The 12,937-nt window shown below is 46.6% G+C and overlaps 1 protein-coding gene across 1 annotated transcript; it reads right to left on the bottom strand.

Moving 5' to 3' along the window:
- LOC128719450 (CLK4-associating serine/arginine rich protein) lies at positions 1 to 5,477 on the bottom strand. The gene is made up of 7 exons (XM_053813074.1): positions 5,379 to 5,477; positions 5,149 to 5,246; positions 4,577 to 4,758; positions 2,650 to 4,465; positions 2,387 to 2,537; positions 1,180 to 1,288; positions 1 to 1,052 (listed from the first exon to the last, which is right to left on the bottom strand). The coding sequence occupies exons 1-7, from the start codon at positions 5,475 to 5,477 to the stop codon at positions 1 to 3; spliced, it is 3,507 nt and encodes a 1,168-aa protein (XP_053669049.1).
- Positions 5,478 to 12,937: the final 7,460 nt, after the last annotated feature.

The following is a 12,937-nucleotide window of genomic DNA, read 5'->3' as shown; positions in this document are numbered from 1 at the left end:
TCAGTAGTCTACCAACTTCTTCAGCGGTTTCGGCGAACGATTCGACTGCCGGGTGGAAGCTACATTCCCGGACCCGCTGCTACCCCCATTCCCTCGGGTCGTTGGCCGCTCCGAGGATCGTGATCGACGTACGCGCGATCCGGAGCGTGATCTTCGGCCACGGTAGCGACTTCCACCACCGTAACCCGACTGCTGTCCCTGTCCGCTGCCACCGTAACCACCCTGATAGCGGTCGTAATCTCCCCTCGTACGGCCGTAATCCGTTCGACGGCCTCTACCACTGCCGCCCGGATTTTGTCCCGTATCGCGCGATGCCAAACGATCCCTTGATTTCGATCGTGTTCGGTCATATCGCGATGCTGGTGGCGATCTTCTACGATTGCGATCGTCAAACCTACTACCGGTCGACGTTGCACCTGCACCACCGCGGCGTAGATTCATCGAGGGAGACATCCCGCCAGCCGCACCACCGTACCCTCTCGATGTCGATGTGCTACTAACGCTCTGTGCCGGAGAGTCGCGACGCCTCAACCGTCCACTAATGTCGCCACCGTACGAACCAGGGCCAGCATGGTCGCCCGATTGTGTGCCGAAATTAGAAGCACTGCGCAGTACCGGCTTTCGCTCGATGACGACACTGTTCCTGTAACCACCGGAACCCATAGGCGGACCACCGCCACCAGCCGGTAATGATGGTGGAGGCCGGGAATGCAATGCCATCTTCGGTGGAGGAACCGACGTTAAGGGAGGAACTAATAATGGGAGTCTTCGTGGTGATGTGGAACCATCCTCGCCGGGTGGCTGGTCAAATCGTTGCTTTGGCTGCGGCTGTTGCGGCTTGCTGCCCGCATCTTCGCCCTCGTCCGAGCTGCGTTCTTCCTGTGAGCTGTGCGATTTGCTATGTTCGCTCTCCGGTGTACCGTACTTGTGACGCAGCTCACGTTGCCGACGCCTCAGCTTCAGTGCCAGTTCGCGCATCTCATCGTCACGTTCCTGCTGCTGCTGAATCTGTCGCTCCACTTTCTCGATTTCAGCCTTCTTGTCCGCTTTGTCTGCAGGGAGAAAAGGCACATATTCCCATGATTATAAAGTAGGCACAAGTATGCACGTACGTCCAGCGATTGCTATCTCCGGGGAAGACGCAAACGATGTAATCTGCTGCTCTTGATACGAACTCACATTGTTTGTTCAGCAGGATCTGCATTTTGCGCTTCAGGCGATCGCGAGGGTTAACCGACTTCGATGTAAGACCAGCGATGCTACCAGCGGTACTAACCCCCGTACCGACCTATAATGGTTAGAGAGCGCGAATTTTTGCAACGCATTCGTGTGGAGAAAGAAAACAAAACGATAGAATAGTTAAACGGCCACTGTATAATCGAGTGGCGAAATGGGTTATGCGATGAAATGATATAATCTGGTGTGGGTGATGGGAAATTGTGTAAATGTGTATTTGTGTGAGTGTATGTGAATGTGTGTGTGTGTGTGTGTAAGTATATCTTGTGTGTATGAGGTGGACATGAGGTTTCATGTGTGATGGAATGCATGATATACCACTTTTCACTACTTGAACAACGGATGATGAGAAAAGCCCTTTTTAGAGGTTTAGCACCTAAAATGGATAATAAACAGCCACTAGCTCATAACCTAGATCTACATCAGCTTAATTGCTATTTCGGCAAGGAATAATTCTTATATGATAAGAAATATAATATAATAGTATATATATAATATACTATATAACAGGATGAAAGGGATTTCAAATAGAATTTTCGATTAGGATCGACGATCATGAGGTTAAAAAAAATATATACATCGACCAGGACTTAAAACATATCTCATGCTTTAAGGAGATTTAACCATTCCACAGAAAGTGTCGGCACGACTTCACAAAACGTCCGGACTTTGTTGAAATCATGACTAAACCATGCTGTTTTATAGCTTTATGCCTAAGTGTTCGGTCTAATACAGGGAAGGTTAAGACCGAAATGTCAGCTGGACTACCGATCATCAACAAGGATTTTGCCTGTGTACTTAAACGACCCATTAAGCTTCGAAAAGGAAGACTATGTAGAAGTAATAAGGAGGGGATAAACCAACAGTTCAAAAATGTTTCGCAAAATACATCTACTAATCAACAAATGAACCTGACACTTTTACAACGCTACGGGATACATTCCAGAGCCATCAAGGCATGCGCATATCCGACGATTCCCCCTCTTTCACTCTAGCCAGACAACGCCATACGATACGCCGCCAAAAAAAAAAAACAATCACACACACACGCACGCACGCATCTGGTGGAGGCAGGCGGAAGGCAGTTTTGGTGGTGGTATTCGGAACGATTCGGATTATTGCGGTATCGATTTGAGTTATTCTTACTGACTTTGGATTCGGGAGCGCTGGTGCCACCAGAGACCGTTTTACCAAACCTTAACGATGTGCTACCACCGCCAGCACCGGTCGGCGCTACAACGGATTGTTCGACCGGGTCCGGTTTTTCCTGCTTAATCTGCACCGTCGTATCGAAGGTGGATCTGAAGAAGGATAATGAATTGGTTGTTAGAGTAAGCGAAACTTGAAGGTCAATAATAAAAGATGTGCAACATGGCAAACAAAATGAACGAATACGCTACACGTTACACTCACTTAATGACGCTTTCCTTGCCAACCGTATCATCTGCTCTGGTAGCATCCGTAACTTGCAGTGCCGGTACGATTGTTGGTTTACGATCGTCACCATTCGTATCCTCCCCAGAGGTGCTCGCTTCATCGCTCGAGCTTTCGTCGCCCCTTCTTCGCCCGTAGTACCGTTTAATAGGCACTTCCGGTTCCGGTTCAATCAACGCCAGTGCCGGAATGGGTTTCTTTTCGTCCACCGAACTTTCAACAGCTACCGGAAGCGGAGGAGGTGGTGGTGGCGGAAGTGATCCTAGCAGTGACGGTGGCACAACAAGCGATGGCTTTTCCTGTGTAACTATCGTAGTAATCGGTGTAATCGGTATTAGTTTTTTGGCTTTACGGGACGAATCGCTGTCTGATTCTGGGCCCGATCTTCGTTTGGCTCGCGATGCTTGGGAACGACGGACTGGCGTTCGGGAGCGTGATCGCGACGATGAGGTAGATGATGAAGAAGAAGAGGAAGATCGGGACGGTGTGTTTTTGCGTCGGGTTGATGATGATTGCCCAACCGGATACCTTCGTCTCGGACTCCAGCGAGATGCTTTCGAACGGGTGCGCGATCGAGACCTTGATCGCGAGCGCGAACGTGATTTCGAGCGCCTCCGGTACCGTGAATAAGTAGACCGAGCTGTACCACGCCCTCCGCTCCTGGATCGCGATCGGCTTCTACCAGCGGCGGTGCTTCTCAAGCGCCTTCGACTTCTACTACGACTACGATTCCGACTTCGACTACGACTTCGGCTACTGCTGGAGCTTCTTCGACGCCGTCGGCTTCTGCCTCGGCTGCGACTGCTGCTTCTGCTGCTACTTCTACTACTTCTACCCCGTCCCCCGCTGGCCGCCGATCGTTGATACTGTACCGGGGGCTTACGATCACTCTCTTTCGTTTGTTGTGTTTTCAACTTCTCCAAATTCTGTTTCACCTTGTCCGCGTAGCTCAACGTGCCACTCGCTTCCGCACCGGCAGCTCCCGCACGCAATCGAGCCGCCTTGGACGTGCCAGCAATTCCACCCAGCGTGCTCATTTCACGCGTAAACCCGAACGAAATCTTCCCATGCGGCTGCAGCTCTTCTTCCCCACCGAACGAGGTAATGTACGTTATCTTGCCCGAATTCACCGGCGAAGGAGACCGCGAGCTATCGTTCGCTTCGACAAATGTGCGCGGCACCAGCTCCTCTTTGGCCGCATAGCTCGGGGGGCTTAACGGGCGTCCAGCAACCTTCCGTTCGCGTTGAGCCCGTCGCTCTCGGCGACTCTTACGCCCACTGAACATAATTTTCTCCTGCTCCTCCTCACGGGCCATCCGCAGTGCGTCCGCTTCGTCGGCATCCTTCGTTAGAAACGAGTAGAAATCATTGCTCTTCATACCGTACTGTCGCCCGCATGCATTCAGCTCATGCGCTTGATTAGTGCCTATTTTGTTTATATCAATCGACACATCCATATCCAAGTCCGAGTCCGAATCATCCTTCATGCACTCATCAAACCGTGCCGCTACGGGTCCACTCGAGCTAGCCAACGGAGCTGACGATTCCGACGCCTTCTCGATCGCTGTTATGGACTGCACGAACGGTACGCTTGCCGTTCCGATGCCACCGATGCTCGATCCTGGGCCACCCGGGACCGTTTCCGTTTCCTCGTACGTGTAACCAATGGCTGCACCGGCGGAAGATTTCTTTTTTGCTGCAGCGGCTGCCGCTTTCGTTTCCGCCTCGATCTGTGCATTCACTCCGAACTGTTCCTCGAGATACAGCTGATGAAGATACTTTTCTTCAACAATACCTACAAGACAAACAGTTTTAATATTGCTCAATCCCCAGAACAAGAAACGCATTTGGATGTAATGAATGTGGCGTTTTCTGGATTCATTCTTTTGGATTCATAGTTACCCACCGAGAAATTCGTTCTGTGCCAACACCCGGTATCGCTCATAATTCATCGCACGTTCGTCCGCATCATCCTCTTGCTGGTCGGGCTGTTCCGGATTGGTGCGTGGCACCGGCGGTATATAGTCTAGATGCGCACGCACATCAAACCGATCGATCAGATTATCCTTCTGGCCCTGCCATGGCATCCTGCGAACGACGAACGAAGCACAAAGTCGGACATAAAACAAACCGCCCCTTGTAGTACCATCTGTTTTTTTTTTCTTAGACGCATGTTCAGCATCCCATCTAACAAGGATTCATTTCAAAGGAATAGGATAAGCGTTTGCTACAAAATATGTCTCTGTTCCAGGGACAATTACGTTGCAATTACGCGATTACGCAGGGGAACAAGGTAAACAGGAAATGTATTGCATTTTGCACTGAGGCGCGTCCCAGGAACCGGATGGGTGTGTGATTCCGCGGGTGGAAAAACGAAGTGTATGAGGAACATGAAAGGGCCAGGAAATGCGGTACAAGAAAACAGTAGAAAGATCCCAGGGAGAACCATCGCTCCCTGTCGCATTGAATATCACTTGCATGATTGCAGGATTCTCGGCAGCTGTCGCGACGCTGGCATCCAGGTGTATTTTGCCTTTGCGTCCATGCACTTGAAGGAACTGTGTCGGGTCGGCTTTCTGCATTCCCCGATGGTCCGATGATGGTGCCCCGGTGCAACAGCAACACCAAATGGAAAAAAGGAAAATGGAAATTCAATCAGTACAAGGTCAACGAAAAGAGGGTCGGAACCGGTTCCACGCCATACATACAATACGCTCGTAAAAGTCCTGCCTTCGTTCGGCCCGCTTCCGATAATCGACCAGCATGCCACGGATCTTCTTTTCCTGTTTGCGCGCTTCGTGCCACATTTTGATGCTTTGGTAAGTATGTTTCTTTTCTTTGTTTGCAGACGATCTGTTCTGCCGCTTCCGGTGTGGCTTTTCTACCGATTTCAAACCAATGCTAAATATCGTTCCTATTCTTTGCAATCAATTGTGATGTTCACATTTGTTCCACACGCATTCTTCGAGTCCCGGTTACACATCAATTAGGAACTATCTACCTCACCAGATTCCCGTAAAACTTAACCGTCCCTGTTACCTTTTGGCACAATATCATGTAACGAGCATTCTGCTTTCCAACGTACTGTCCTTAATCTAAAACCGGCGTTTTTTTTTATTCTACAACTTTCAACCAGACTACGCGATACGCTAGGATCCACCGCTAAACGCCGGCTTCCGAATTCGATTGCAAAAAAGCCACCGTTCCACTTGAGACAATATGTTCACTTTAAGTAAAACCATGTATTCAGCACATTTTCGCGTTACATTTTGTCTCGAGGCTAGGAAAAAGACTGTTTTCAGCCAAAATATAGCGCACAGTTTTCTTCGAATGCGGCAAAACGAATGCACAACTTTTTTTGTTGTGCTTGCTTATTTGACAGCTGTCGTTTGACAGTTTTCAACGGCCTCGCCTAAGCGATGGTAGCGCCAATACACCGTGTGGTGGACAATAGCACAACTAAAAGAAATGGCGCCAAACCAACGAGGAAATGCTGTATCCTCAATGACGTGCATTTTGCTAGCCAAATTATTCTATTTTCTCAATTACATACAATGAAACGTGCTATGCAATGATAATTTGGATTGTGGTTATTATAATTTATTGAAAACATTCAGGAATTACAAATACGTTTGTGCCAAACCGTTTGTGTACCATTTACTTTACTTCTCCCGGGCTTAGCACCTCTCCCATATCTGACTGAGAATTAATATTGATCGTCAAAGAGGAAAAATTGGTACCTTCACTACTTGCAATCTGTGCAGCAGAAGATACATCGCTATTGGAATAAACACCAGTGGAGAATGAAACTGACACCACATCCGGTTCTGAATAATATTCGTTTTCGGATACGGTTTGCGGGCTATTTTCACCGGCATCATCAGATTCATCAGACATGCCTTTGGAAGAAGAATATACAAGCCCAAGGGAAGACCCCGAGCTGTAACAGCTCCGGTCATTCAAATTTCCCTGCAATGATAGCAAAAACTTTTGAGCAGCTTTCTTAACGGTTTCGTCCCTGTCTGGTCCAGCGGACGATGGTGGTCTCTCGCTGCTTCCAAGCTGATAAATTTTTCGAATCGTTTTAGCGTAGCGTGGATTATGTTCGAGTATCGCTCGCTGAAATTGCTTATGACCATACGGAGGGCTCGTCATTGGCCGCAACGCTGGCTCCTCGAATGTGCTCTGGCATCCAAAACATTCGCATGACCTTGATCGCAAGGTTGACGATTCGGTGCCGGCAGGCACACGTTGTATTGGGAATACTTCTACGCCTGCACCAGTGCTTTCAACATTTTGCGCTATCTTCGTTACCTTCGAGCTTGCCTGCGCAATCTTCGCGATGTTGTCCTTAAGCACATCCAGATGTTCCGTTAATTCATTGGAAATTTTCATGTTCTGTGATTGGACCTCGAGGGCAGACTTCCAAATGCGTAGATTCTTCAAAAATTGTCCAGACGAATGGTCGTTGGGTGCAGTTTCGCGTTCAGATGCAGATGATTCGGCTGCGCGGCTTGAAGGCGGACTGTGAAGTGCCGGAATGCTGCACACTTCAAGTAAACTTCGTCGACATTGTACACTTGTTGGTAGTTGCTTCACATGCTCAGTCTTTGGGGACTCTGGGTCCGATGTCTGAAGGGCATCTTTGTTCACGCGATCCTTCAAATTTAGAAGCATTCTTATATCGTCTTCCTCGAGATCATCTTCAGTATTCGAGCTGCTAAAACCATCGTCGAAAATATCAAATAATTCCTCAGTGCTCTTCTTAGACGGAACTTTCCGGCGATTCAAAGGTATGAATGGATCTAAATATTTGTTCGGTTTGTTGCTATGTCTGATCAATTTACGAGCCGACTTCGGTACACGTATCTGAGGTAGCTCACACGGTTTACTCTCCCGGGAACTTGTCGCTTTAGAATCGGAGTCACTTGTTTCAACTTCCGTAGGGATTTTTGGATCTTCTTCCACGCATAATTTTGACGATTCCCGAACAATCACCTTCTGCGTTTCATCCGGCATTATAGGAAGTTTTTCGTTGGACGCAGTGTCTTTCACATATTTTGCCTGTCCTCGTTTTAACTCCACGTACAATACGTTATTTTTAAGATGTTCGTCGCATGCATTATTCTCGTCGTTTAAAATCTCGATATTGCCGGTGTTTTGTACCTTCAAATTTGCATCCCAACGCCCTTTGATGGAGACTCCAGGAAGGACATGGCTTGTGAAGCCAAGGGTTTCCACAACACTATCAGCTGGCTTTGAAGGCTTCTCCATAGACGGCGATTCTCCGATTCCGTCTTGGTCTTTCCCAATACTTTCGTTCTCCGCGGCCACATTTTCCAATTCCTCCGACGCACGCTTTTCTGACTGCATCTGTACAAACCGCTCAAAGAGCAGCTTGAATTGGCTGTCCGAAAACGTTCGACCCGGGGGCTTTACCTGTTTACTGGACGTTGAGGCGGGGGCTGTACCGGGTGGAGCACGTGGTTTCACGATCGGCCGTGGACGTAACTCAGTCGCACTTGGACACTTCGCTGATCGGGCAATCGCTGGTTGGACAACCCGTTGCACATTCGTTCTTTTCGCCACAGGACGTTGCGAAACAAAGTTCACATTGGTTCCAACGCTACGAACCTCGGGTGCGGTTGCTACGGTGACTTTGTTGTTCAGTTGCGCCGCTTGATCGGACAGCACACACGCCACATTGTCCGGCACGTCTTGCGTCACCGTGATAGCGCTTTGATCCCTGACCGGGTACTCGCACGGTTCGTCTCGGACAGGACACTTGTACGGTTCCGGCTGCAACCAAGCCCTGGGAGTCGACAGCTTCTTGTTGGAACGCTTTGCCGGCTCACACTGAACGCCATGCTCATCGAACGATACGATAGTTTTTCGCGTTTCGCGAACGAATTTGCGCGCGTAAGCGATCAAATCCTCGATGTCCGTCTTCTTGCACACTTCCGACTCGCAGTCGCGCGTAATCGAACGCACGGTAAGGGTTGCTTGCTCACCAAGAAAATCGATCTCATCGTAAAGCTCCTTAAACCCCAAGCGCAACGCATCGAGCGAGCGGTCTTGCACGGTTTCGTCCTCTACCGACGGTGTGATACACTCTTCGTCTCGCATCCCGAACGATTACTGCAGCAAATGCGAAACAGTCCAGTGCAACATTCGCCTGAGCAAACCACGATTGACAGCAAAACCAACCGGTTGCTAGGATACTCGCCCAAACAACGCGCGCTGTTCGTTATGCTTGGATGATTCGGTGCGTCCGGTGTATCGGGGGATATGGTAAAAAAATTGCACAATAAAACACACAAACGACCGCTTGGTTTGTCGATAGATTATGATCGTAGACTTTTGTATATAATGTTTATTTGTTTTCCATTTCGTCAATATATTGGTTCACTATTTACAAAAAACAAAAAAAAATGTTCGCAAGATCGCATCAATAGTTAGCGACATTCCCAATGTGTTGTCTAAGAATTTCACTTGCCCTACATAGTTTACAAGTGTGTCTGGGGCTTACTTGCCCGGATGGGACGAAGCGGTGTAATGTCTCAATATGTACCATTGGTCGGTACATCGTTACTTGCAATGCGTATCGCGGCCATATGTTTTGCTCCGTTCTTATAGCACTTGTGTCGAATATCTGCTTGGGGTATGATTCCAGTACCATCGGGAATGTTCGATACCGTCAAGAAGCTGCTGGGTTCGTCATACATGATTCTTTCCCTATCCCAGCTATCAGGTAATCATCATTGTCATCGGGACAGACTCGCTAGTGAAGTTCAACATGCACGCGGCACGATCGCCGATCGCGTCAATCGTCCATTAGAACGCGCCCATGGGAAGCGCGCATCACATATGCGAGCAATCTCCCGTACGCTTCCTACAAGGTGGATCGTGACCGATCGTTCCCGTTTTGGGTTTTCTTTTTCCCTCTTTTTTTTTTTGGTTTTGTTTTACAAGTATGTACAAATATGGCGAGTGTTGTGTTCCAATGTGACGAAAGCGACGCGTCTTCGGTGGATTGGATGGTGTAACTGATCACACCAGATCACGATCGCACCTTCACGACACGTGTCGCATCGTCGGTTTTGCTTAATTAAATGTACAAATTGAAAAACGAAATGAAACAACTTCATCTTGCTTCTCGGGTTGTTCTCTGCACCCGCTCTTTCGCTCCCTCTCTCTCTCTTTCTGTGTGTTTTTTTTATGGTAATTCTTAGTAGAATCCATCCCGTTTTTTCACAGGAACTGAAACAGTGGATGGTTGGAAAATGCAGTACGCAGTGTTCCCATTAACGTGAAGTTAGAGATTCTCTCCTTAACGAAACAAGTATGTCGCTCATGGACGCTATAGGCTCTGTATGTAGTACCTTCGGTGTGGTTTCTAGTAATGATTAACGTGTTAACTTCTCCCCGTCCCATTGCTACTACATGCTGCTTAAGGTTTGCTTGGCAAAACAGAAAACTAACAAACGCTGACCACACACACACACACACACCATCCGGTGCCATTCCGGTTTTACCAAATGCTACCCCTCGGATGATCGGTCTGCTAACGAAATACGGAACAATTCTCTTACATGGGAACGTAATACGCCACGCCATACACGCTAAAATGCTGTCTAAGTTCAAGGAAATCCATTGCTGTATTGCTGTACCATCATGTATTCGATAGCGAAAAAACGAAACTTTGCAAGCTGCTGACACGCTGTCACCTAGACGATATAGACATTTGCGGACGTTCTAAACCTTAACACAATACATAACTTCTGCTACCACACGATCGATTCGCTTAACTTCCCGGGCGCACGGCACGGCAATTATATTTCGTATAGCAACTATCAAGTCAACGATTTGCATAAGGAGAGCGGTGCTAATATGGCTGCAGTGGAAATAAAAGCACGGTCACCAAACCAAACCGCTCCGGGATGTAACAGCCAAGCATCGTTCGTTTTCTACGGTTATTACGGTATTTTGCATCTCACAACTTGTGCTATGAGAAGTGGCCAAGAAGACGATTGGGCGGGCAGGAGAGAAAACGCTTTTTTCAACAAACAATTCAAGCTAGGTATGCTGCCGACTGCAGTATTAAACGGTTGATCCGGCTGAGTTGCTAAGTGTTCGCCAATTCACTGTAAATCCTGCTACGCCGCCTCATGTAGGCCGATCAATAAACTATCTAGAAAATTTTAAACCCGGTACCGGTCGGTTGGAATAACTCTCTCACAATATGGCAATAACTCAAATCCATGCAAACAGTGTGCGTTACTTCCGTTTTTTTTTTGGTTGTTGTTGCTAAACGGTTGTTTGGCTCTGTTTCATCCGCTGAACGTTTATGCTATCTTGGGGCTATGAATTGCAAAATGTGTTTTTTTTATATTTTGGGTGCCGTTTTTCCACTTTTGCAAATTCCATTTCCCACTCTCTCGCCCGTGCTGCATTATTTTCCGATACTGGGGATTATGCGCTAATGCTAAACGATTTGTCGCCTGACATGGCTATATAAGAGGAGCACTACTATTTTCGCACTACTTAAAATACGTTCACCTTCAAATGACGATAAATTGTTGGTTTCGTTATGAGATTCGTTATGGTTTGATTGTTTTCTTGTGATGTTTTCTTTTCTCTTGTTTTATTCCCTTTTTGCTTGTTTTGTTGCTAAATGTTTCATCGTACTGCTTCCGTTTGTTGCTTCCGAGCCTTTCCAAACGTCTGGTTTGCTTTATATCGTTTATATGTAGTAGTTTGCTAACGCTTTATATGCCCAAAAAGATTCGATTGCTATTATTCAAGATATTATTCATATCGTTCAAAGGTACTTCATCTGTGTTTTGGTTTGCTGTGGTTGGCTATCATCTAACTTCATATATGGCTTCAACCGGTCCAAGTACAACAGTACACCCGACCCGGGTTAACAATTAACACAAACGGAAAAAAGTAATGTAAAACAATAGCAAATAATAGCATAATAAAACGCACTAAAAATACTCACCTATTGTCGACGGAAACATTCAAAACCGAAACAAAACATAATACACACACACGCACACAAAGAGAAAACCGATAATAATAAAAAAGTTAACAAAACAAAAGTCTTATCAGAAGAAAATAATTAATTTTCACTGTATTTGCAATATTTTGTATTCCATTAGTACGTCTCTTTTCGCTTCACGTGCTTACGATCACCAACACACGATCGTGTTTCCATTAACGCTTCTCCATTTCAGCCTGTTCTTTTTTGCCACGCGTTATAATGCAAATTTAATTCCCTTCTCAATAGCATCGAAAAGTGTAACTGATAGTAATTTAAAAAAAAAACAATACATTACAATGTGTGTTTTGTAAAGAAATAAACTTACAATGAACTTATACACTAACGTTCTCCTTACGTTGCGATCATATGCGACGCGTTTCTATGTACAATTGCTGAAGAGGATATCTAGGGGGGGAGGAAGGTAGTCGGGGGATGTTTTTTGTTTAAGGAAAATGTGTGTTTCCACTTGCAACTTGCGAATTCAAAACATTAAATAAACGATCATTCGTCAACTACAGTTATAAATACGTACATAATACAACTAAAACTTTTCTGCCTTATTCAACGTTGCGCTTCCACCTTCTGCACTGTTCGCTCTTCTTCTTAATGATACAAAATTCATCAATGAATGCATGGGTACTTATGCGTATGTATATAAAATTGCAATTGAAGCATGCTCAACTTATAGTAAACTCGCAAAAATCGAGTTATAGTTCCTGCGTACCATTAATCCGTATGCTTCCGGTACATATCTCTGATTACAAGCGTTCTGGGTCCGTATCTGCTTGTAAAAACCTTCGGTACCTACTCTCCTAGCGCTGATCAAATGTGGTTTGATACACAAATAGCAACATCCGTTGCCAACCATACGCCTGTTATGGCAATACTTCGATCACGGAGCACAAACATGCTCCACAACCAAACCATTGGCGTGACAATCAGTTGGGCTTTCACACAAAGAAATGAACCACCATCCTCTTTCGGGTGCCATTAACTTCTGTTGTGGTCCATCTGTCTAGTGGCGTTACACAGCAAAACGTCAGTGATTCTTAAGACGGCTGATGATCACCTCGAACAGCTCACAGTACACACATAACGAAGGTTTGCTTATTCTATATTTGCACAAAACTCCATCCATCGAGAAAGGCTTTACACATCCAGGAGAGAAGAAAACTAACCCATCTCCCGTTCACTGCATAGTAACGAATGCTTGTATGCGAG

The sequence above is a fragment of the Anopheles marshallii genome, chromosome 2 (genome assembly GCF_943734725.1).
Source record: "Anopheles marshallii chromosome 2, idAnoMarsDA_429_01, whole genome shotgun sequence".
NCBI classification, from domain to species: Eukaryota; Metazoa; Arthropoda; class Insecta; order Diptera; family Culicidae; genus Anopheles; species Anopheles marshallii.
The sequence above is the reverse complement of the archived record's forward strand: the minus strand, read 5'-3'. Positions and strand labels throughout refer to the sequence as shown.

What these genes read in the sequence shown, in the direction of transcription:
- LOC128719450 (XM_053813074.1), bottom strand. Translation starts at nt 5,477, where the DNA reads ATGTGGCACGAAGCGCGCAAACAGGAAAAGAAGATCCGTGGCATGCTG. An exon ending in GGCACAGAACGAATTTCTCG is followed by an intron (nt 4,466 to 4,576) that starts GTGGGTAACTAT and finishes TTTGTCTTGTAG; the next exon opens with GTATTGTTGAAGAAAAGTAT. An exon ending in GATCCTGCTGAACAAACAAT is followed by an intron (nt 1,053 to 1,179) that starts GTGAGTTCGTAT and finishes TTCTCCCTGCAG; the next exon opens with ACAAAGCGGACAAGAAGGCT.